Source organism: Ziziphus jujuba, chromosome 1, assembly GCF_031755915.1.
Source record: "Ziziphus jujuba cultivar Dongzao chromosome 1, ASM3175591v1".
Lineage (NCBI taxonomy): Eukaryota > Viridiplantae > Streptophyta > Magnoliopsida > Rosales > Rhamnaceae > Ziziphus > Ziziphus jujuba.
In genome coordinates, this window is record NC_083379.1 from 38,358,004 (window position 1) to 38,382,733 (window position 24,730).

The 24,730-nt window shown below is 34.7% G+C and overlaps 4 protein-coding genes across 10 annotated transcripts; 3 read left to right on the top strand and 1 right to left on the bottom strand.

The window, feature by feature from the left end:
* The first annotated feature begins 240 nt into the window (after positions 1–240).
* On the top strand, positions 241–3,144 carry LOC107431850 (probable 3-beta-hydroxysteroid-Delta(8),Delta(7)-isomerase). 3 transcript variants are annotated; one of them, XM_025072481.3, is made up of 6 exons: positions 241–258; positions 371–425; positions 1,618–1,844; positions 2,084–2,230; positions 2,371–2,479; positions 2,622–3,144. In XM_025072481.3, the coding sequence occupies exons 3-6, from the start codon at positions 1,688–1,690 to the stop codon at positions 2,890–2,892; spliced, it is 684 nt and encodes a 227-aa protein (XP_024928249.1). In that variant the 5' UTR covers positions 241–258; positions 371–425; positions 1,618–1,687; the 3' UTR covers positions 2,893–3,144. The 3 variants fall into 3 exon arrangements, with proteins under 3 accessions (XP_024928249.1, XP_015898348.1, XP_015898358.1); XM_016042862.4 differs by lacking the exon at positions 241–258 and having other exon boundaries at positions 271–425; XM_016042872.4 differs by lacking the exons at positions 241–258; positions 371–425 and adding an exon at positions 436–479.
* Positions 3,145–6,962: 3,818 nt separating this feature from the next.
* Positions 6,963–13,266, top strand: LOC107432055 (uncharacterized). Of its 5 annotated transcripts, none has more exons than XM_025066462.3 (4): positions 6,979–7,124; positions 9,129–9,254; positions 11,581–12,853; positions 12,945–13,266. In XM_025066462.3, the coding sequence occupies exons 3-4, from the start codon at positions 11,627–11,629 to the stop codon at positions 13,086–13,088; spliced, it is 1,371 nt and encodes a 456-aa protein (XP_024922230.3). In that variant the 5' UTR covers positions 6,979–7,124; positions 9,129–9,254; positions 11,581–11,626; the 3' UTR covers positions 13,089–13,266. The 5 variants fall into 5 exon arrangements, with proteins under 5 accessions (XP_015898600.3, XP_015898622.3, XP_024922230.3 ...); XM_016043122.4 differs by having other exon boundaries at positions 9,129–9,234; XM_016043130.4 differs by having other exon boundaries at positions 6,992–7,124; positions 9,101–9,234.
* Positions 13,267–14,125: 859 nt separating this feature from the next.
* On the top strand, positions 14,126–20,142 carry LOC107432045 (heat shock 70 kDa protein 16). Its single transcript, XM_016043103.4, has 11 exons — positions 14,126–14,294; positions 14,713–14,875; positions 14,961–16,149; positions 16,631–16,843; positions 17,393–17,488; positions 17,571–17,729; positions 18,009–18,209; positions 18,697–18,843; positions 18,921–19,049; positions 19,136–19,266; positions 19,692–20,142. The coding sequence occupies exons 3-11, from the start codon at positions 14,980–14,982 to the stop codon at positions 19,774–19,776; spliced, it is 2,331 nt and encodes a 776-aa protein (XP_015898589.3). The 5' UTR covers positions 14,126–14,294; positions 14,713–14,875; positions 14,961–14,979; the 3' UTR covers positions 19,777–20,142.
* Positions 20,143–20,878: 736 nt separating this feature from the next.
* On the bottom strand, positions 20,879–24,510 carry LOC107431874 (uncharacterized). The gene is made up of 5 exons (XM_016042897.4): positions 24,120–24,510; positions 22,353–23,067; positions 21,786–22,263; positions 21,110–21,172; positions 20,879–21,034 (listed from the first exon to the last, which is right to left on the bottom strand). The coding sequence occupies exons 1-5, from the start codon at positions 24,463–24,465 to the stop codon at positions 20,972–20,974; spliced, it is 1,665 nt and encodes a 554-aa protein (XP_015898383.4). The 5' UTR covers positions 24,466–24,510; the 3' UTR covers positions 20,879–20,971.
* Between the last annotated feature and the right edge of the window lie 220 nt (positions 24,511–24,730).

The following is a 24,730-nucleotide window of genomic DNA, read 5'->3' on the forward strand; positions in this document are numbered from 1 at the left end:
AAAAAAGATTTTATTATATATTTAAAAAAATACGCAAATAACTTTGTTTAAGAAGGAAATAAAAGTAAGGCCGATTTTTATTTTAAAATCCCAATAAATAAAGAAAGTGTATCAAAAAAAAAAAAGAAAGAAAGAAATTTTAATCAGTCGTTTGTGGATGTGGGATCATGTGCACTATAAAGTAGAAAAGCAGGGAGAGCGAGAGTGGCATGTGATTTAGATTTGGCGAAAATAAGAACATGGGGGCAAATAGAGAAGGTAACGGACATATTTTTCACTCGCTCTTATTTTGGAAACTATATATCAATATTGGTATTTGTGGCCATTTTTTATTTGAAATTTTGTCCCGGCAATTGTCTCACTCTCGTAGATAGTCACACTCACACAGAGTTTATTCAACCCATCCGCGTGTCTGTCTCCAAAAGGTACTACATCTCTCCTCCGTCGATCTCTTTTTCTCTCTCTCTCTCTCTACTTCAGTACGTGGTTTTTGGGTTTGTTTGGATCTCGGATTCCTTTGTTCTTGCTCTTTGATTTGTTGGGTCATTTTTGTTTTTTGTGTTTTGTTTTTTGGGTTTTCGATTTGCTTTAAGATTTCTATTTAGATTTTATAGTTTGCTGCAATGGATTGATATTTGTAATGGGTTTCAGATTTTGGATTCTTTATTTTTGCGGTTTAGTGTTTCCGGTTTTGAACTTGATTTGTAGATACCAATTTTGAGAAGTCAATTTTCCATAGCGAGAATAGGAATGGAGGATAATTTGGTAGTTAATGGACTTAGTCAACGATGGTTGGGTTAGGTCATTGTGTATTATCTCATAACTGGAGTTTGGAATTTTCATGGTTGATTATTGTTATTGTTGGGGGATTCAAGAGGGGGCAAAAAAAAAAAAAAACGAATTTGATTTTTCTCAAAATAACAAATTAAAGAAAGCACTCTACTTGCTGTTGAAACTTTTGGTTTCTTATGCTTCTATATGGCCTAGCCATTCCAGTGCAAGAAACATTCTCACCCAAAATGGTGGCCTAAGTGCATGGAGTTTCAATTTAAGAAATAAAAAGTAAATTAGAAGTTGAACCATCTGCTGATATTGCAGGATTTATTACACTTTAACACTATGTAATTTATCTTTCTATAACTTTATCTTCTGAAATAATTCAAAGCTGCTATAAATCTATGTACAGTTTGATATTATCTCTTGACTCTTGTTATTCCCAGAATCTTGCTATTTACATTATCTTTAGATTTAGTAGCCAGTTTATGTAGTACGTCAAATTGTTTTTTGTACATGAAACTTGATTTATTTGATAAACATGTCAAACACTTAAAGACATTGCTTATCACATCCAATGGGGCCATTATTTCAGTCTCCATGCATCAACAATTACCATTCCTTTTTTATTTATTTATTTTTTCTTCTGGTGAAGCACTTATGTTATTGTCAAAATTCTCCTTAACCAGGCAGCTTATCGGTTCCTGATGGATATTACATTGTTAATGTTTGCATACCACAAAGGCCCTTGGTCTATTAACTTGATCGAATCTGGCTCATATGTCAGTTGACAATGTAAAATCACTTGTCTTTTTAACTCTTGTTTTGTCTTTTGACTTGCAGGTCTACAGACTGAGACTCACAGACATAGCGAGTGTAAGACAGAGGAGGAAGTGGGAAGTGGAAAGTGAAAATGGGGGGATCTGGGTCTGAGAAATTTGATCATCCGTATGTGCCAAGAGATCTAAAGCTAGAAGGATATGTGCCAGTCTTCCTCTCACAGTCCACCATTGTGGGGGTATATGGCGTGTCTTCATTGCTCGTGTTTTTTCTTGTCTGGTTCCTCTCTGGTACCCACCCACTTTCTTTCTTTCTTCTTCTTCTTTTTTTTGTTTTTTTGTTTTTTTTTTTTTTTTTGGTCCATTTATTTGTGGTTTCACTTTCACTAAGAACTCCAGGCAAATCAAATCACACAATAAATTTAATATTTCTGTTTGCACTGGATTTCTTTTCGGTTCTGGTGAATCCACCTATGGTCTGTTCCCATTCTAAAATGAATGTTTTTTGTTGGTTTGTTCTTCAACTCCAGGGCGATCACCCAAGAGATCAAGAATTGACAGATGGCTCATGTGCTGGTGGGCTTTCACAGGCCTCACCCACATGATACTTGAAGGTTATTTTGCTTTCTCTCCAGAATTTTACAAGGATAAGACTCCTTTCTACCTGTCTGAAGTTTGTAAGTTCCCTTTTTATTTATTTTGATTAAATCTGTAAAAATCATTTGGTGCACTGAGTGGAGTTTGATGGTGTTATAAATGTTTTATCCTTAAGTGGATTATACTCATGTGTTATGGTAATGCATAAAAAAATTGTCAGGGAAAGAATATAGCAAAGGTGATTCAAGATATGCAGCTAGGGATGCAGGAGTTGTTGCGGTTGAAGGAATCACTGCAGTTTTAGAGGGGCCGGCTTGCCTTCTGGCAATGTAAGATTTTGTTGAGGAATATAATGGAGTTTATCATTATTTATGTGCACAAATAACATTCGACTTTTTAGACATCAGTTCAATATCGTTTTATAGATGCATCAGTTATTTGCAATGCTGATAAGTTCTTTATGCTTGGCAGATATGCTATTGCTGCTGGAAAGTCATATAGCTATATACTTCAGTTTGCCATTTCTTTGGGGCAGCTGTATGGAACTGCTGTGTACTTCATTACTTCTATACTGGAAGGTGATAACTTTGCTACAAGTTCATATTACTACTACGCATACTACGTCGCAGCAAATGCCTCCTGGGTCGTAATACCCACGCTTATCTCCATCCGGTGTTGGAAGAAGATCTGTGCATCAGTGGCGTCCCAGTCCCAAGGCCAAAAAAAGGCAAAAACTCGCTGAGGTTGACTTAAGCTGAGCGCTTCCAAAATTGATCTAGTATCAGCTTTATGCAAGTTTCCATATCCTTAATAATAATTTTCTCAAGTTGCAAGACTCTTGTATGATTCACAAACAGTAGCTTAAAAGATCAGTCATTAAGAGATAATACCCTTTTTTTGGGGTTTCAATTGTTCTAGCATTGAGATTGATTTTGTGATTCAGTTTTCTGTTATTGATTTAACTATAAAAAGATAAAAGTACATTATTATTTGATAGGTCCTTTTTATTATAAAAGAACAGCAGTTTAGATAGAAAAATAAGAGAAGAAATAGGTAGAAGAGTAAGAGATGAAGAGGTAGAAATAGAGTTTGGCTAGGAATAAATCTTCTTTCATTCTTAGCTATCTATATTAGCGTCTGCCAATATATACAAATACCAAAGAAATAACCAATTGCCTACTACAAAGATGGAAATCCAAGGAAACTGATAATAACTGCACTTGACCAGTGCACTTGACCAATTTCCATCAGCAATTGGTAAATTCGGTGCTATCGGTAATCGTCGATTTTACAGCCAAAAACTTGAAGTTAACCACATGAAAAGCTTAGTGGAAAGAGAAATAATATATGTTCCTTATCAATATTGCTAAAAGCAAGATCAAAATTATTAATATTCATCAAAAATGAAGATTGAAAAATAGTATTCCTCAACATGTAAAAGTTTTGTTTAAAACCCGATGAACATGAAAGAAGTACAAGGTAAGAAGTAGTGTATGTTTATTTTCTGACATATTAGATGTGGAGAAGTATCAAAACCACATCAACATAGGAAATAAAGCAAAGTGGGAGTAGACACAAATTTTTACAATATTTTGATATTAACAAGCATTGGATTTATTTCATGTTTAAATTTTAAATATTTATGGATTATTTTATTATATTTTTATTTTATTTTATTATATTAAATATCTTATATGTTAAAATTTATATTCTAAATCAAATATTTATAGAGTGGCATTTTCATAAAATAATACGTTTTACATTTTCATCGATAACGTATATGGCCTTAGGAGACCCAATCATGCCTCATCAATCATGTAAAGTTGAGGGTGTTGGCAGTGATGGCCTGGAACGTAATGTTCATCACAGTAAAAACACAAACCTTAGCCCTTTGCTCTTCGGCCTCCTGTCCCGTGAACTGTTTAAAACCCATAGAGGATTGGGGAGGAGGTTGCACCATCGGAGGGAGGCCCAAGAGGCCAACGGACGGATTTTCAACATGCTTAGGCGATGGTCCCAATCCAAGTTGTTGTAACAAGCCAATTCTCCTCCACTGCAATTGATTTCACTCTCCAATCAATTTGGCAACACCAATAGCATCTGCCACTGATCTCGATTGCTTTACTTTAACATCTAGTCGGATATCGCCTTGCAGATCTACAATAAAACATCCAATGAGAAAATTTTCAGGCAGAGCCTCAACTCCATGTGAAAGCTTTTGAAAGACTTCCTGGTAAGCTTCAACAGATGTGGCTTGTTCAAGCCGAATTAGAGCTTCTGACGGGTCTTCATAATCGGTTCGACAAAAATGATGAAAGATAGCTTCTGTGAACTCATCCCATGTAAGTGGTCAGCGAAATTTCATCAACCATCGATGCCATTGGAATATGCGATGCCCTCAAGGTGTGAAAGATGCTAATTGCATTTGCTGGCCAGGTGCAACATTTTGGAAATCAAAATATTTCTCTGCCTTGTAGACCCAGCCAGTTGGGTCCTTCCTTGCCATTGAACTTCAGAAAGGACAATTTGAGGCATTGATGAAGGTGGTGATGTGTGGTTTTAGGACGAGTAGCATGTGGCGGATGTGAAGCTTCTACTACAGCAAATGGGTTAATTCCAGGATGGCTAGTGCGTGAGTTCCAGACCCGTAGGGCTTGAAGCTCAATTAGCACCGTTTGAAGGGTTGCATTAATTTGATCCAAGCTTGACTTATGTCACGAGTCAATGATAAGATCTCATTGACTCATGTCCATGGTTGAAACCTGGCTATGATACCAAATGATATCTTCCTTTTTATTAAAAAAGAAGAAGAACATTAGTTATATGGAACGAGAAGAAAATATATAGACAGAGGAGAACGAGATAAAGAAATAAAGGTAGGAGTTTAGTTAGAAATAAAACTTTTTTCATTCTTAACTATTCATATTAACATATACAGATATATACAAATCCCAAAGAAATAAATAACTGCGTACTAGAAAGATGAAAATCATGGATAAACAAAGAAACTGATAATAATTGCAGTTGACCAAGTCGCACGCTACACCTCATGTTGCATGTATGCCCGTAGAGACCCTATCATTATTGTTACAATTTGATAGCTTTCATCTGATGGTTAATACTGGGTGTTCTTAGTGGCAAACACTTTTCATATCATGGAAGACTTGAGTGAAATTATGTTTCTAAGCTTTAGAGTATGAATATAAAATCAAGGTTGATTCTAAATTTTGTGGTATGTCATATTTGAATGATTCATAATTAATTAATAAGACTTTCTGTAATTTCCAGCAAAGAGTTGGTACACTACTAATGGTGTTCCATAGAGGCAGAGGGCACATCTCATAGCAAAAATTTTAAAAAGCTTATTGTTTTGCAGATAGATTAATTTCATGTTCTAGTCCATGGGGGAATAGCTCAGGGACAATCATTTTTTCATAATGATCTCATAGTTCAAATTTTGAACTCCATTGTTTAAAAAAAAAAAAAAAATACGGATAAAATTGCATGTCTCAGCAGTTGTCTGAGGTAGCTTGTGCCATATTGTGTCTCCCCCTCTCATAATATTTGAAATAAATTACTTTTAGACTATTAGAGCTTTTTTTTTTTTTTTTGGGTGAATAAAAAAAAAATATTTTATTGTTAACCGTTTAGTCTATGGTTCCTATCGTTCTCTCTTACAGTGATATACACACTTGGGATCCACATCAAAGTTTAAATGAGACTTGTTAGGAATCGAACCCAAAACTCCTACAAACAAATGTAATGGGTTAGCGTCTTTCTTCCATTTGATCCACTCCGGTGGGTGTTGAGCAAAGGGATTGTATCTCTAGATAATTTACTCTTTCCATGGTTGATAATTGATTGAAAATACATTGTTTCTTTCAGATTGTATCTCAATCTTAAGAAAACGTAAAGAAGCTAAAATATGAATCTGTTTTATAGCAGCGATTCAAGCTATTTACCCCTCTAGATAATAATTTTGCTTATTCGCTGATAAATCGACTTACTGAAACTCATATTTCTAGGATTGATAGAGATTGTCAATTACAAATAATGATTATGATGTGATAATAAATTATCAGCCAAAAAAAAAAATGTCATTAAATATCTTGGAAAAAACCAGACGACGACTTTAAATTAAAATTTATTTATTTATAAGGTATTTGTAAGCTGCTAAACTTGATCGGTTGGTCAATTAACAAAATCATTCAAAGTATACTTTTAAATTTATATTAAAAGCTTGATTTAGATGAAAATTTTTCATCCCTCAAATTATAAAAAATATATATATAATGATAAAGAAAATGATATTTAAAAAGCTAATTAGAGATCCAAATTCCTTCATTCAAGAATTATTTTTTATTATTATTATTATTATTATTTTTTCGCCTCAATTAGATATCAAAATCTGAACATAGGAGGATCTTTGTCTTGTTTACGTGTGACCATATGGGAAATGGAAGGAACCTCGTAAAGATCAAGTTTGTTATCAAACATGATGATCTATCCTGTCCACCTCATGTCCCCATCCAAAGTTCCTCCAGTGGGGCCTACTTGCCCACGTGTCATCCTTCGACATATAATTCTCGTCATGCAGAGCACCAACCACACTGTCTTCCATTCACGTGCTGCCATCTGTACAAGTCAAACATATAGTCAACTTTCATTTCAAGTTGGACCCACAGGTCAGTCCCACGTGGCACAATTTTGGTTTTGCAATTTTTGGAAACTCGGCAAGTACACCTCAGTTCCTCACTGTCCCCACCTCGCCATTTCCGCCTGAGAGACAAAAGCAAAACACACACACACACAAAACAGTCTCATCAAAACATTTGGCAACAAGGAAAATTTTTTTTTTTCTTCTTTTTTTTTTTTTTTTTTTTTTGGGTGGGTTTCAAATTCATATAGTTTTTCTGGCGCCGGGTTTTCTCTTTGGGAGGGTTTTCGCAACGCTGCTCAAAGTTTATTGCCAAGGTATGATCTTTCTCATTCTCTTTTTCAGTCTCAGAATCCCTAGCTCTTATTGTTATTATTATCATTATTTGTGAAATATGTATAATATATATATACTTGCTTGGCTTCTGCATGCTGTTACTTTTCCGATTAGGCCCTAATATTTTGTTTTATTTGGGGCTTTTTTAAGCTAATCTTATGAATTCTAATCAATTTTTGATATTTCAGTTGGCGGTTAGTATGCTTGTTGGAAGAATTTTTTTTAAAAAACTAAATAAATAAAAGTAAAAATTTGAGAGTACGTTTTTTGTTCCTGTAATAAAGAAGAAAAAGTGAAATCTTGTTTGGTTTGTAAGGAAACATTCTATGTATTCTTTATTGTATTCATTTTATTTTTAAAGTCATGTTTGTTTATGAAATTCAAAGCTTTTTGCTTCAACCCTTTGGGTTTTGTTTTTGTTACTATGGGTTTAAAACTGTAGAGCGTATAGAATTATTTAGAATGGGCTAATCGCTTGAAATCAAGCAGAATCATCGTCCCCATTGTTATTTATTTATGTTCACTACCTTCTCTTATTGCTTCTTTTTTCCCCCCCTTGTTCATACAGTCTCTAGTGGTAGTGCAAGATTGCGTACATATAAACACATTGACTTGTTAAAATTATTATGAATATTTTGAAGCATTAACCTTTCCATTGTTGACATTTTGTTTAGTAAGCCACCCAATTTTTGGGTTATGGCAGAAGCTTGTCTTTAATAGTCTTATGGGTACAATACAATAACCTCTTTTAACTTTAATAAGTGAGGTTTTTTTTGGACAATAAACTGTAGTAAGTGAGTTACATACCCAAATGGAATTTGATTCCAGGTCATCATATTGTTGAGAAAAAGATTAGTTATTTAAGGTGACTTTTCCATATAATGGTAAAATAATGGGAGCTTGATGTGGGAAAACCGGTGTTTAATATTGCATTTTGAGGATACTTAAGCTTATGAAAAATTTATTCATAAGACATTAAATTTTGATTGAGTTACTAAACTAACCTAAAATTGGAAGATCTGTATGGATTCTTATTGTTTTTCTTTCCTCCTGGCCAAAAAAGATAGCAACATGTTGTTGACAATGTTTGCTTAAGATGGTAGTGTTCAGTATTGGGTTTTCTGATTTGTTAATTTACTTAATACAGGCTTCCTAATATTGATCATATGACATGCCTAAAATCTATAATAAAAAATATGGCTTATCATTGAACAATTTGTTTGTATCTAGTAATTCAATCCATGATGCCATCTCCAACTACATAGGTGCATGTTTTACAGCTCTAGCATTTCAATTAAAAGTTATTGCAAAATGTGAAATTCTTAATGTTGAAGCCTATAAACTTTTAGCTGTGGCCAAAGGATTCAACGGTTGAATAAATCCTTCTCGTTGAACCTATAAGCTTTGGATAGGGTCTGAATGAGAAAATTTATATTTGGAACATTTCATAAGTTGAATTTTCTGAAAACCTAAATTATAAATCTTTGCATTTATAGATTATTAAGACCACAGGTCTGTGTGCCATTGTTTAGGTTCTAGATGCACTTCACCTTTTCACAAATTCAGTTTTGTGAATTTAGAGTCTGCTCATGCTAGATTGTATACTTTTCACCTTTAAGTTATGGATTCCCTGTTAATAATACAGTAGCACCAAGCCAGAGATAAGGTTTGGAAAACCATATTTTTCAATTGTTAGAAAAAATTCACTTGCTTTATTTTTGTTTTTGGGTGTTAGCACTTGATTTTATTTATTGAAATTTTACGGATAGAAGATTAACTTCTTTTTGTGGTTGGATCCAACAATTTTCTTGACTATTAGAATAAGAAATATGAAAGTGTTTGTTAGAGTGTTCTATACAAGCAGTAAGTTTTCTGTCAACTAATTTTCAACTTTCTGAATTATAAAACTTGAAAGCCAATTTAATGGTATGCTATTTTTTGTTCTGTTAACTTTAAGAGAACTTTTGCTTCTCCTTTGACTTAAGCTGCACGGTGGATCCTATCTTGAGAATTTCCTGTAGCTATGAAACTCCAACAACAAAGAAGCAGAACTTATTGTGCAGGAGAAACGACAGCGATGTTCAATTCGAGGTTTCTGAATTTTTTGATGTGTAAACCACTTCTCTTGAAGTTATGAATGGATATAGGACTAGTATTCATTTGAAAACTGATAGCTTTCTTGTGTATATTTTTAGAAAATTGCACTCTTACTGGATTTGGTTTTGTTCTTTAGATAAGTATTTTAGTGAATATTTTTTTAATCCTTTTGTGAGAGAGCTGAAAGAGTTTGTTTCTTAAACTGTCCTATTGGTGGCATACTGACTCTATTAACCTATTTCTTTCCTGCAGAAAGTTGATAGCAAAATGATCCTTCCACTTTTATTACATTCCAAACAGATTTCAGTCTATTAGAAGGGTAGTGCTGATTTAGTTTTATTTCAGACGATAAAAATAAAAAGTAAAAAAATAAAAAAATTGATAAATTAGATATGACAAAGGTTTCGAAAGAGTTGTAACAAAATTATATTTTGATTTATGGAACCAATTGGCACATGGATTGCGTTGGATTGCACCTTGCCAATGACAAATTGAATTATGACCTAAAAGTGGTTCAATTCCAATCTATTTAGTCTTCAACTCTCAAACCTTAAGACTGATTGATTTAGCATATTTTTATTGGAAATCCTTATGAAAGTCTTTTCCCTCTTTTTTATCTCAAAGTTTATGATGTTCAGCCATTGAGTTATTATATTGTGTATGTATCGTGGTTGCTATATCTTATCGTAGGATACATATCGTCTCGTAGGATACATATCATGTCGTTTTTAACAAATAGCAATACGTAATGTAATAGTATGGGAAATTGCAGCATATCATTGAACGCATGATACATTTCATAGCTATAGGTGCAATGCACATATGCTTATTAAAATTAGGTCCCTTGTCTAAAGTAGACTAGGTTTATTGTAAATCTTTGTTGTTTTGTCTAAAATAGAAAGTAAAAAAATTTCTTGGCATCCAAGGATGATGATAACAATGAAATAAGGATTGAAATTTTGAAATATGAAAAGTAGACCCTTTAGGAAGTTTTTAGAACTTTTATATTAGTTTCATAGCTAATCAATATTTTGTGAAACACTATAAACACCTATAACCATGTATAAACATATATGGACACACAAATATATCTTTTGACACATGTTATAGTTAAATAGCGTATCTTGTGGAATACGATACGTGGCTAATCATATAGGAAGTTTTTTTGACCTCTATATATGTGTAATAGTGATCTTGGTTATTATATTATTGATGTTTTTATCCATGTTTAAGATGTAAATGCTACCAAGACTAGGAATGTAATACTTTTGGGAACACCATAAACACTTATTAGTTAATCGAATATTTTGGGAAACAGTATAAGCACCTATAACTATACATGCACGTATATGGACATACGCATTTATCTTTTGAATCATATTATAGGTCAAAAACATATCTTAAGGAAAATGATACACCTTTTCACAAAATGATGCACGTGGCTAATCCTTTTAGGAAGTTTTTAGCACTTTTATATTTGTTTAATAGTGACGTTGCTAGCTTTCATTATTGATGCTTTTATGTATTGTTTAAGATGTAAATGTTACTAAAACTAGGAATATAATACTTTTGGGAACACCATAAACGCCTATTAGTTAATTGAATATTTTGTGAACCACTATAAACACCTATCACTATATGTATACACCAAAAAATCTTTTGAGACGTTTTATAGTGTATCTTACAGAATACTGTACACTTTTTTCACAAAAAAATACACATAGCTAATCCTTTTGGAAGTTTTAGGACCCTTATACTTGTTTAAGAGTGATGTTGGCAGTTTATATTATTGATGCTTTTAATCTATGTTAAGGTGTACTTGTTCCCAACACTGGGAATAGAATATTTTTGGGAACATCATAAATTCCTATTCGTTAATAAAATACTTTGGCTAACACTATAAGCACCTGTAACCATATATACACATGTACGGAAGTACATATATGTCTTTTGTTAAATCTTATAATTAAAAAGTGTATCTTACGGAGCACATTTAGCTTATCTTTCCAAACACGATATATTTTTTTCACAAAACAATACACATAGCTGCACATTTTGACAAGTATGGTATGGATTACTAAAAACAGCACACACATGCTTCATTACTTCATTTCCTAGTAAGAATGAGGAAAAAGGCTCTTTTTTACTTTTTACTTTTTTTTTCCCCCTGTAATGTTGGTTTCTGTCTTTTGCTTGATAAGATAAAAAAGTTGTGCTTTTAGCAGCTTTGCTAATGAAGTTCCTGCTTTGCCCCCTTTTTTTATTTATTTAGTCTTTCTGTGGTGAGAACCTGCTTCTCTGTTTAATGTGGAGAATTAACACTGTTCTTTGTATCCACAGGTGGAAAATGTGAAAAAATCTAGTGGTATAAACAAGAGTTTTGGAGATGGACCAAGGTGATCTTGGGAACAACCCTAATGCTTCTGCCAGCATCCCATTGAAGCGCAAACGTGGTCGTCCACGAAAGTATCCAAAGCTAAAATTTGAAGAGGGTGTTCATATTCCAAGGAACCAGAATTTGTACAGGGGAGAGAGTTCTACTGTCCCACCACCTCCTGGATTTGAAGGGATAAATGGAAATCAGCCCCGTCAAGCTGCTCCAAGTAATGATGTACCCGATGTCATGGTGGGCAAGGCAGTATCTGGTGTAATTGAGGCAGTGTTTGATGCTGGATATTTGCTTAAAGTTAGGGTTGACAACTCTGATGCAACTTTGAGGGGTGTTGTCTTCAAGAGTGGACGTTGTATTCCTGTTTCAGAAGCGAATGATATAGCCCCAGATATTCAAATGATTAGAAGACATGAAATCCCCTTCCCTGCTGGAAATTATACTCAGTTTCGTGGCCATAACCCTCGTTCCAAAGAGAGGAATGAGCAGCAATTAAATTCTCAAAGGGACAGAACTCATACGACTAAGGAAGCACAAATGTCTGATCCAGTGCCTAGAGCTGCACCTCATTATACTAATCATGTGGGCTCAAAAAGCAAACAGGTGCTTTCAACAGCAGCCCAAACAGCTTCTCCAGCAATTCCTTGGGGCAGTGTGGTACCTGTTCTACTCCAACCTGCTAATTTGTCAAATGGATTATCACTTGCTGGGGAACCAACTCCTCTTCCAAGGGGCAATGTGGCAGCCGTAAAAGGAAAACAGATTCAGGTAGCTTCTCATCCATCCAATGGATCAGTTTCCACCAGCCAGCTGACAACAGATGGAATGCAAGCTTCCCAGCCTCAAACTAACCACCAGCCAATCTATGAAGGTTTGCAATTTGAAAATGGTAGATACGCCCAACCCCCAATAGAGATGCTGGGTGATACAGAAGCCAGGTCAATGAAACTACCTGGCATGCCTTTTGAGAAATTAGTAACTGAAGTCATCAAGAGAATTCAAGTCCCACCAGAACCTGCAGACACTCAGACAGATCGCAAGTCAGCTGTTAAGATGCCAGTGAACGATTCTGACCGCAGCATGGATGTTCAAGATAATAATGTTGATCAACCCCTTGCTATTGAACCTCTGCAATCTGTAGAGCCTGGTGTTCATAACCAGCCTGAACCAGCTTCGAAACCTGTGGAGAATGATAGAACTAGTAAAATGTCTGAGCTGTTGCAGGTAATGAGGCTTCATTTATGACATAATGCCTGTTAATTGATCTAGTATGCACCTAGTATTCTGAAAAACTGAAGCCCGAAAATTCAACTAGGTTTTGCAGGATACCGTGACAGAGAATCAGGCACCCGAGGATGGTGAGTCAGCCTCAGCTTCTGGATTGAAGTCGGATGATATCCTAAGCCCAGAAACCGAGAATAAAGAGAAAGGAACCGATGATTCCAAAACATGTCCATGAGCATATTTTGTGTTTATTTTATTTGTCGTCATTTGAACAAGTAATGTGTGCCTGCAGTTTTCACTGCCAAACCTGGAGAAGTGGATTTTAATCAAGGTTTGTAATCTTAAAATGGAAGAAGGTTGTTAAGGATCCATTATAAGGTGAAATCCCATTTATAAAGTGACTTTTTAATGGATATTATTGTTGCATGTTTGTTTTTATTACATTATCAAAGCATCTAATAATGCATGAGAGCATGCTTCCAAAGTTCCAAATACTGGCACTTGGATCATTGACTTCATGATTATTGTTCATATTGTAACAAGACATATATTATGAACCTTCCTTCTTAACTTCCACAAGGTATGAGCTCCTGGACTTGTAGGCCAAAACAAGTACCTTTTTTTCTTTTTTCCCCTTTCTTTGGCCTTTAATGATTCTATTTATGGTATCATATAAAATGCTAGTTTATGTTATCTACCTTTTTTTTTTTTTTTTTTTTTTGGGGTAAAACTTTATGGTATTTATTTACCTTGGGACAACATTGAGTGGATCATTAGAAAAGAAGATGGATATTCAAGGAGTAGGATAGGATTCTTGTCCAATATACAAGGATTTTGACACTCCACTTAAGAGTAAAGGAAGGGAATTCAAACTCGGAACTTTTATTATTCTTTCTACTTTTTATCCATGGAAAAGGAAGATCTCAAATTAAATAATTATTTTATTTAATGAAACTTCTCCTATAAATTATAAATAAAATATAACACAATGATATTTAATATTTTTCAGCTGAATGGTGGAAATTTTATCATTCAAATAAACGAATCCTAATTTTTTTTTTCTTTTTTGATAGTAAATTCATCCTAATAGAGGTTTTGTACATTGGCATTGCATGCGCTTTAATAAATGAAACCTGATAATGTGTATGAAAAATAATATAAAACAGTAAAACACACAGCAACCAAGCAAACTATGATACTAATTATGGAAAAAAGAAAGGGCACCATTGCAAAAATAAATAATTACGATCGGCACCACCTAACGATACAATTCCTTCAAGAACAGAAAAAGAAAAGAATAGCATTGTGTCGTACATTTTGTCTAAAGCGAGCGAAGCGCAGAATTTCTCTCTTAGCCAGCCATCACTCTCTTCATCTCCAATGTAAAATTTCAATTTCTAGGGTTTTTATTTTCCCCACAAACATTGTTTCCTCAATCAAGGTACCTTCTTCTTTTTCTTTTTCTTTTTTTTTTTTTTTCTTAACCTGCTCCATTTATTATTCGTTTCTTTTTCAAAAAAATTAAAATGATTCTTTTGGATTTTCTATTTGGTTGCTGAAGAACTTCAGGAAAATGGAAATTTCATTGCAACTTTATTGAGTTCTTAGTTTCTGGATTTTTCTTTTTTTTTTTCTTTTTTTTTGTCTTCGTTTTGGCGTCTGAAAAATAGAAATTGCTAATTGAAGTATGCCGAATTGTTTTTTAAGTCTGAATATTTCGACAAATGTACGACCTGAGAATGTGAAAATTTTATTTATTTTATTGTTATTGTTATTATTTTTTTTTTGGCAAGCAAATATTGCTTTGACGCTAAGAATAGAGATTGACTGATAGTTCTTCATTCCTTTTTTTCTTGCAGTTTTTTGCTTGTGGAAATCAGGGTATACGGATTCAATTCTTTGAATTTATTGAAATAGGGGACTCAATTTTTATGTTAGTCAGAGGAAAAGCGGTGAAATTGGGTTAGCTTTAGTTGTTTCTGGTTGCATTGAGTTTTTTGTGCAGCTGGTCAAAGATAGCAGGTTAGCTGCTTCGTTTACATTTTCTTTTTTTCTTTTTTGTCTGCTGGATATGCGGTGTTACTTTGGTTTTTTCTGACTTAATTAGATATTCCGAGCAAGTGGAAATGAGTGTGGTGGGCTTTGATATTGGAAATGATAATTGTGTCATCGCTGTAGTTAAGCAAAGAGGTATAGATGTTCTATTGAACGATGAATCAAAACGAGAAACCCCATCTGTTGTATGTTTTGGGGATAAGCAGAGGTTTCTGGGTTCCACAGGTGCTTCTTCGGCAATGATGAACCCTAAATCTACAGTGTCTCAGGTGAAGAGACTTATTGGAAGAAAATTTAATGAACCTGATATTCAGCATGAGCTTCAAATGATCCCTATTGAAACTTCTGAAGCCTCAGATGGTGGTATTTTGATCCACTTAAAATATATGGGAGCAACTCATAAGTTTACCCCTGTTCAGATTATGGCAATGCTGTTTGCACATTTGAAAGAAATATCAGAGAAAAATCTGGAAATGCCCATCTCAGATTGTGTAATTGGGATCCCGTCATACTTTACAGACTTGCAGAGACGTGCATATTTAAATGCTGCAACAATTGCTGGCCTGAAGCCTTTGAGATTAGTGCATGACTGTACTGCAACTGCTCTTAGTTACGGGATTTACAAATCAGATTTCTCTAGTACTGTGCCAACTTATGTTGCATTCGTTGACATTGGTCATTGTGATACCCAGGTCACTATTGCATCATTTGAAGCAGGGCATATGAAGATACTGTCACATGCTTTTGACAGTAGCTTGGGAGGGAGAGATTTTGATGAGGTTTTGTTCCATCATTTTGCTGGACAATTCAGGGAGCAATACAGCGTTAATGTGTACTCTAATGCCAAGGCATGTATCAGGCTGCGGAGTGCATGTGAGAAGTTGAAGAAAGTTTTAAGTGCGAATGCCGAGGCACCTCTGAGTATTGAATGTTTAATGGAGGAAAAAGATGTTAAGGGCTTTATTAAAAGGGAAGAATTTGAGAATCTGGCTTCTGGATTATTGGAGAGAATCACTATTCCTTGTAACAAAGCTTTAGCCGATGCTGGGTTGACTGCAGACAAGATGCAATCTGTTGAGCTTGTAGGATCGGGGTCTAGGATTCCAGCAATTACTAGACTATTAGTTTCTATTTTCAGGAAAGAACCCAAGCGAACACTAAATGCAAGTGAGTGTGTAGCACGTGGATGTGCTCTTCAGTGTGCAATGCTAAGTCCTGTTTTTCGGGTCAAAGAATATGAGGTTCGTATGTGAAAACAGATTATCAGTTCTTGGTCATAGATAAAGTGACTTGTCTGTCTTTCCATAATGCCATCATATATATATTTTATATCCAGCCTTAACTGTTTTCTAAAACCCATTATTAAATCTTTGACAAGCAGACACATTTATTTCCTGTTTCCTTACCCAAGTGGCATTTAACAAAGGAAGAAACCATATATTTGCAAATCATGTAACTCTATTATGACTTCTTAATAGTCTGGAACATGTTGTATTTTAACAATTTATCTCCATGCTCAGAGGATCAAAACATGATAATGGGCTATAGGTTCTGATGGAGCATTAAATTGTTTGTTGCTTTTTTTTTTTTTTTTTTGATCGTCCATATTTGCATCAGAACACAATAATGAATGTTATGTTCCTCAAATGAAGGCATGAATATGCTTGTGATTTTGTGCAGTTGCATATGATGGAAGTAACGATTGCATGCTACCATGTGCAGGTGCAAGATTCAATTCCGTTCTCCATAGGATTTTCATCCGATGAAGTTCCAATTTACACTGGAGCAAATGGCATGCTGTTTCCAAAAGGCCAAGCCATCCCTAGTGTTAAAATTTTAACATTTCAACGAAACAGTTCGTTTAATTTGGAAGCATTCTATGCTAATCCCAATGAATTGCCTCCTGGTGTATCTCCAAAAATTAGTTGTTACACGGTAATGCCTACTGTTTGACCTTACACTTTATTCTTTTTTGGGGTTGGACAGGGATGATCGGAAAGAGGGAGGTCTGGTCTTTATTTTATTTATGAAGATTTTCAGAGCCTTGATTTTAAAAATTTATTTTAATTTTACATAGAAGGCATGCTAGATTTCTTTTGTTGGATAATGATTCCTATGAAAGGCTTTATTACACTTGATGATTTTATGATATGTATATGGTGTTTCTTCAGCCTGTAGAGCAGATGATATGTGTTTGTGTTGATTGTTCATGTCCTTTATTAATCTTTCTGCTTTTAAGAATATCTGAGTTTCCCTTTGCAAAAAAGTTTTTCTAGATCATTGCACGTCCTCATATATACTTAATGCCATAAATTGAACTAGAATTTCTTGTCCATCCCATGAATGTTGATGTAAAAGAAAAGTTATCATAGGAATGAAGTAACATATTTATCTGAAATTGAATAATTGGTAGTATTTTTAAAATTTAGGATCTGTAGCTCCCTAGTTTATGCTTCTCTTAGTTGATGGCCACTGGTTATGCAGATTGGCCCTTTCAAGGGGACCCAAAGCGAAAAGGCAAGGGTTAAGGTTAAAGTTCAACTAAACCTCCATGGCATTGTCAATGTTGAATCAGCCACAGTAAGTAGGAGTCTAATTTTTCTTCTAAGACTCTGTCAACTTTATCAGTTACTAAGATAGTTTATACTTCTTATGGCTGCAGTTGATAGAAGAACATGTGGATGATTCAGGCACAAGGTGTGATGTTCATTCAATGGACACAACTAACTGCGAGGTTTCATCTGTTTCTGGTTCTTCTGAGACTGTTCCAAACGGGGTTGAAGATGGTACCTTTATGCAGTCTGAACCTTCGCATACTTCTGTATGTTATCAATTTAAACATTGTTGTACAGAACACTTATTCCCATTACTGTTTATTTATTTGCTTATTTTTCATCCTTCACATCTGGAATTAGATATTCCTGGGTCTGAATTTCAGATATATCTGCTACTTTCCCAATATTGATATTATCTTTCGTCATTGTAATGGATATAATGTTTTTATGGGGGAAAGATCTGTCACTTTCTCACAAATCTAATAATTAATTCATTATAAGCTATGAGAAGTTATAGATTCATTTTTAGCCATTCCCTTTCTCAGGCTGATGGTGCAAGAAAGGTTAAATCGCTCAGGAGGCTAGAGGTGCCTGTAAGTGAGAATATATATGGTGGAATGACCAAGGCTGAACTTTCTGAAGCTCGAGAAAGAGAGCATCAGTTGGCCCAACAGGATAGAACTATGGAAGCAACGAAAGAAAGGAAGAATGCTTTGGAATCTTATGTCTATGAGATGCGTAATAAGGTATAACTTTGTAATTTTCATATGATGTGAAAATACGTTCTTATTTTGATAACTAACCTGCTCAGACATGTTTAGGACAGATTTGGGTTTAATGAGCCTGTCTGGATATTTTGAACCTATTTAACTTTAACTGCTTAGTTCTGCCAATCTGCTATGTCAATGTGCATTTTCCTTGCTCAAGAGACCACTAACATACCTTGCAGGATGCTTGTGAGTAATGCATATTGTACATATGCTTATGTCAACTGAAATAAGCGAATTCTATTTTAATTATGCTTGTGATAGAAGATAGATTTGGATAAAGCGAAGCTCAGTCAATTGATTGTAGGAACATTTATGTCCCTTCCCCTGGAATGTTTATCCATCTCATTATCCATATTTTAAGTGTCTTCAACAGTATTTTGGTTGACGTCAGATAGATCTTTTGGTTTGTACTTCCATATTTTCTAATTAGGCTGGTAATTTAATTGAGCAAATGCATATGTAGCTCTTCAACACATATCGGAGCTTTACAAGTGATCAAGAGAGGGAGGGCATCTCTATGAATCTACAGCAGACAGAGGAGTGGCTTTATGATGATGGAGATGATGAAACTGAAAGTGCCTATACTTCAAAGCTGGAAGATCTTAAGAAGGTTATTGCCTCTTCTTAAAGGCTGAAGTCTATTCTCTTTTCCTTGTCCTTTTCTTTACATTTTCTTTTTTTGTATAGCTGGTGGATCCTATTGAGAACCGATACAAAGATGAAGAAGCGAGAGCACAAGCTACAAGAGATTTATTAAAATGCATCGTTGATTACCGTATGACTATGGATTCACTCCCCCCCAAGGAAAAAGAATTGGTATGATAATGAATTAGCAGTTATTTATTATTATGTTGGTATTGTGTAAATAATTAATTCTATGTTTCTGACTTTTCATGCTTCAGCTCTCAAATGAATGCATTAAAGCAGAACAATGGCTCAGGGAAAAAAGCCAACAGCAAGATTCCTTGCCAAAGAACATTGACCCGGTATTATGGTCAAGTGAGATCAAGAGCAAGACTGAGGAGCTGAACTTGTAATACTTTATGCTCACACTTTATGATTTGCATGTTAGGACTCTAGATTGTGAAATTCAATGTTTCGTACTTAATTATGTCTGATTAAAAAGTATTCGATTCATGATTGGGTTAATTCTACCATTCTGTAAGGTTGATCTAATTTCTTTCTTCTTCTTCTTTTTTTTTTTTTTTTTTTTTTGGGTAATAATATCTAAGATTGTTTGATTGGCTTAAATACTGATTAGGATATGTGAGTTAGAAAGTATCATACTAACCATCTTTTGACTATGAACTAATATAATTAGGCACGATGATAATTTTCATTCTCCAAGTATTCAAGATGGAGTTCAGTTTGTACTTGTCTTCTATCTGTTGCTGCTATTTCCTAATATTCTCACTTTCATGCCAACTGTTTAATAAACTCTAAATCTCATAATTTCAGGGCATGCAAGAATATAATGAGACCTAGATCTTCCCCAAACCCAGAGGACTACAAGGGCTCAGATCAGCAGGACATGTCTGAATGATTGATGCGGTGATGCCCGGTGATGCCCACAGCTTTTTCTAAGGCATGGATTCTTGTTTTTTTCTCTAACTGTAAATCTTGTGTCATGTTTTTGTTTTTTGATAGTTTGGTGTTGGGGGGAAGGAATTATACGAGCATTGTTAGTTCATAGACCTTGGTCTTTGCTTCTTCTCCCCATTATAAAACTTGTTCCACAATTTTCAAGATCCTTGCAAAGTGGAGTGCTGAACTGAGTCTTTTTGAAAATTTTGTTGCTATCCATGATTTTGAACTTGTTAGCCGCTACCTCATACAAACTCACGCGATGAATGCTGTATTGAAATTTATGCTGAAGCAATTTGTTATATATGACAAATTTGATTGCCAATTTTATGATGTCTTATTCTAATCATCATTATTTCTGTTTAAAAAAAATGAGCCCTTAAATTCTGTTCCAGCTGTTCTTTTTTTATCCAAGCCCTAACCTTATATTGAATGGTATAATTCCAAGGGATCATATGCCCATTACATATGAGTAAAGAACTCATTAATCTAATGTCCTTGGAAAATTTCTACCTTCAAAATGTAACGATTAGCTCACCAATATGGCTAATCAAAGCAATGGTCTACAATCCTTGTTACAAAATGCAATGCTTTTTTATCCATGAAAACGCCACCCTGAAGTTTATAAATTCGTTAATTATATTACGGCATTATTGAGTAATAGAATGCTAAAGCGTGTAGCCTAATTGTTTGCCCCAGAACATGAGAAATACATCTCAGATGGGAAAAATTACTTTAATCTGGAATTAAATTGCATATTAGAGGAATAACTATATTCGATTATTAGATTTCTAACAAACCACTTCCAGATTGCAATGTAGCTGCTCTACTGACAATTTCACAGGGTGCATTCTTTCCACTGGATGTTTAAGACAAAAATACATTTATAAGATAGTAACTAAATAGGCTGACAATGTTCAATATCATATTTAATTTGAAATGAGTCCCATCTTTTAGTTACTTTTTGGGATATAAGTGCTTTTCTTTTTTCTTTTTTCTTTTTCTTTTTTATTTTTATTTTTTTATTCTTTTCTTGATTAAGGGAAAAAGAATGGAGTCAATTGAAAATGGAGGTAAAGAAAAACAGACAAACAACATTTATATAACAAATAATCACAGAAAATGGGACAGAATGTAAAACTCAGCATCAACGATTAGCCTTTCTTCTTCTTTGAATTAGTTTTTGTCTTGGCTTTTTTAAACCTTGCTCCATTCTCCTGTAAATGGCAAATAGAGATAAGTTACAGAAAAAGAACACCAAAAACATTAGGGTAGAATTGATCTAAATTTACCTTCTTATAATGTCTGTACGCAATTTGACCCGTCAATTCCTGCCCACTTTTACTAACGTAAACCTGTTTACAAATACAAGAACATATGCACTGCTTATCATGTATGCATTAGCACCAAAGGGAAAATTAATAGAATTAAAGTACAAGCCAACACGACTTGTAAGAATGGCAGAATCTTAGTAGAATGAAATTTCACCATCAAATTAAAAATAAAATAAAATAAATATTATAAAAAAAAAAAAAACTGCCTTTTATATGAAAAAGACCTAGTAAAATTTTGTAGCCTAATTTAGTACCAACAAGAACAAGTATTTCCCAATCACATAAGTTTCAGTTAAACAGGGGAAAAAATATGCTCTCATTTTCACATCAAAATGAACGAACCAAGATAATAAAGCATCCAGAACAATAGATGTACATCATTTTTTCCAGTGTCTCTGATCACTACCCTTCTTTTGAAAAGCAACAATGGAATACAAATAGAACTAAAATTGTTACTTCAAAACTAAAAAGTATATTCAACTTGTGAACTAATCTTTTTGAAATGTCTATATGGTCCTCATGGCAAAAAATAAAAATCAAATAATTTAAAATTAATCTGTTAATCGCTATTTCACTTGTGTAAAAATAAAAAAATAAAAACACCCAACTGGCAAGACACTATAATTTAACATACCTTCTTTCCTTCTGGAGATGTATACCAATGACCAACAGATTGACCACTTGCATGTACCGGCCTTCTGTCAGAATCCTTTGTAATGCCAGCACAACTTCTAGGGTCTACCCAGCTTCCTGAACCATGCAAGACTTCTCCAGCATTTACTTTTTTTGACACATTTCCTGCCTTTGAGCTTTTCTTAACATTACTTTTCGTTGTCGCTTTGCCTTGTTTAGGTTGCATACATCTTCCAGAAGCATGCAATACCCCTACACTTAATTTGTCCGACTTATTTTTTCCTCTCGTTGAGCTTTTCTTAGCACTAGTATTCTGAACCGTTTCATATTTTTCCGCATCCATACAGCTACCAGAAGCTTGAAAAGCTTCTTCAGAAACTGATTTATTTGATTTGGTCCTTCCCCTCTTTGAATTCCTCTGAAGATCAGTTTGTTGTGTTGGTCGTCGTTTAGAAGGTTCACCATTATTAAATTGGCCCCTGAAGTGACAATAAGTACATATTATGACACAATAGTATATATGATAAAGTTCACAAATAACAAAAGCAACTGAAATAGAAGTATTTACATATAATCGATAAAAGATGCACCATGCTGTTGATTTCCTCCGCTGTCGACAATACCCAAAGGAAAAAAGTTGGGTAAACGACCGCGGATTAACTTCCGGATCCTTGTATCCTTATGGAAAAAGTAGTAATGAGCTGGAGGAAGGGGGTCAGCTAAATTTGAAGACTTCTCAATGTTTAGGCCGTTTGTAGTTTTATGTGAACGTATGTCACTCCCCGGTTTCTCAGCTACATTATTATGCTTCATAGAATGGAAGTATTCTTCACATACCTCATCCAGAGCAGGTGTTGGAATGTGAAAACGATTTACTGGAGAGAAATCTTTCCATAAATCCACATTTTGAGGCATACCATCTGAAGATTTTTGTGTTTTTTCACTAGCAATTGCAAATGGAGCAGGGTTAAATTGCTGCTTCTTTGAGGAAAGATCAATTTTCTGAGGCACCCTGTCTACATCTTCACTGACTGAAGGATCATCAGAATCAGAATCAGAATCAATTAACTGGAACCTCCGAAGAGGACTAACAGTTAACCGTGGAAACATTTTTTCACAGTGTCTTGTCTCCAGATTTGTGGAAGCAGGAACTTCTGAAATTGTTTTCTTTTTCCTTTCCTTCCATTGGATTGATGATTGTGTAGTTGAAACCTTAGATCCATGCAATGGGACCTTTGAACTACTACACATGGTACGATACTGCGTTGATGATGGATGCAGTTCTGCTACACATTTTGGCTAATAGTTAATCCAAAAGGAGAACTCATAAACTGGACAATGTACTGATAATTATCCAAATAATGTAGCAGGATCTAAAACAAAGAGACATTCTCCACAACACTATTATACACGATGTGGTAAAAGTAAAACACAAATCACTGTTAACGTTCACAGCATATAGTTTAATCATCCAACTTGATTATACTTTTTTGAAAAGAGAATCTTCACATTCAATACAGTTAATCATCCATTGTTTGTTGAAATTGTTTTCAAAAACCACAAAGTTTTGGATATTGTGACAGCTACCATTGAGGACCATAAATAGGAACTAGTGATATTCCATAATAGTTAAAATTACACCATATCAGATTGACCCCACAAAACACCTAAGATTGGATAATTGCTATGTGGATTATGCCTAAAGCAAAACTTGCTTAGAAAGTGATCCTGTAAAATCAGTAACTAATGTATCCGGATGATAGCACGCCTATACATGGAGACTGCCTTACATTAGCAACCGACATTGAGTTTGTCAGCAATGTAAGCTAAACCAGAGCCTAACATGCCTTCGGAAATGCTGTAGACAAAGTAAATCAACCAAAATACCACTTTATAAAACTAATACATACACAACTCCTAATGCTTGCCCGTTTATGAATTCACCATCCCTGTGAACTAACAATTTACTCGCTAAATCTTCTATTTACTTGAAATATTCCTAAAATGGCACAATCATATTCATCCATTTTAGTAATCTCAAAATTGCACTTTGCAAAATTCCACCTACCCAATATACCTTCTATTCTTTTATACACTACCACAACACACAAATCCCCAAAAACTCACTTCTAAAACAAGCAGAACCTATATTCTTAAAGGGGACCCCAAAAAAAAGATATATGTATTTATAAAATGCTCATTTTTTTTTCTTGAGTTCTCAAACTTTGAAGAAATTAATAGGGATATTTGCTTCAAATGTACAATATTATTCCAAACCATTTCTAAACAATTAATTTCACATCTCGTGTATATATGAAGATGTTGTTTGCGGTACCTTCCAGACTATCTTCTTGGGAAGAGAACTCTTCAATTTCATCATCATCAAGATTGAACGAAGACGGCGGCGTTTCGCGCAACTGGGAAGGTCCTCTTCTGAGGCGCTTGAGTATCCGAGGCCGTTTTTCTTGAGGACCGGTTTCCGGGTCCGAATCCTCTGCGACTTCAGTTTCGAATTCCTTGCCATCTTGTCGGTGTGCATTCGCATTTGGATCGAGCACGGGAGCTGGAACTGGAGCTGGTTTTGGAGAAGAGCATTCCTCCTCCTCAACCGGTATTTGGGGCTCCGAATCGAAACCTAGATCGAGTCCTAGAGAGAACGATGGTGCCGCATAGTCCGCCATTGAAATTCCGTACAGAAAGGATCGTGTTTTTTTTTTTTTTTTTTTTTTTTGGTGGGGGTGAAAATGGAGGGAGTATGGGAGGGAATTGAGGTGGATTTCGTATTTATAGTGATACCATTTGAATTTCAGAAATTTGGAGGGACTCACAAAAATTTTGGGCCTATAAGAAGCCTATTGGGCCTTTAAGCCCATTAGGCCTGACAAAAACCCATCACCCAACCAGGAAGCTTGGCCTCAGATCCAAGTCAATTCTATAATTTGCTAG